Source organism: Eimeria mitis, genomic scaffold (genome assembly GCF_000499745.2).
Source record: "Eimeria mitis Houghton genomic scaffold, Emh_scaff677, whole genome shotgun sequence".
Classification (NCBI taxonomy): Eukaryota; Apicomplexa; class Conoidasida; order Eucoccidiorida; family Eimeriidae; genus Eimeria; species Eimeria mitis.
This window is the reverse complement of record NW_013574886.1, coordinates 7,380-7,627: the sequence shown is the minus strand read 5'-3', so window position 1 is coordinate 7,627 and position 248 is coordinate 7,380. Positions and strand designations below refer to the sequence as shown.

The 248-nt window shown below is 48.0% G+C and overlaps 1 protein-coding gene across 1 annotated transcript in view; it reads left to right on the top strand.

The window, feature by feature from the left end:
- The window catches only part of EMH_0019440 (MGC53542 protein, related, related), a gene marked incomplete at both ends in the record, with an annotated part of 9,839 nt that overhangs the window by 7,949 nt on the left and 1,642 nt on the right, over window positions 1–248 (top strand). The window contains one exon of the mRNA XM_013501361.1: window positions 87–153. Coding sequence (XP_013356815.1) covers window positions 87–153 — 67 coding nt within the window. The remainder of the gene's footprint in view (window positions 1–86; window positions 154–248) is intronic.

Genomic DNA, 248 nt, shown 5'->3' with positions numbered 1-248 from the left:
CATGACAACTCCTGCGAAGGAGTTGTCTCCGGATTAGGGTTTAGGGTTTAGGGTTTAGGGTTTAGGGTTTAGGGTTTGTGGTGCAGGGTAGTCCCCCCCAGCCAAGATCCTTATCGAGACGGTTCTCTCTTCACTGAATGTTTACACTTAGAGGTGGGCGGCCAGACATACAAGGGTTTGCTATTAGGGTTTAACACTCAGGGTTTAGGGTTTAGGGTTTAGGGTTTAGGGTTTAGGGTTTGTGTCTT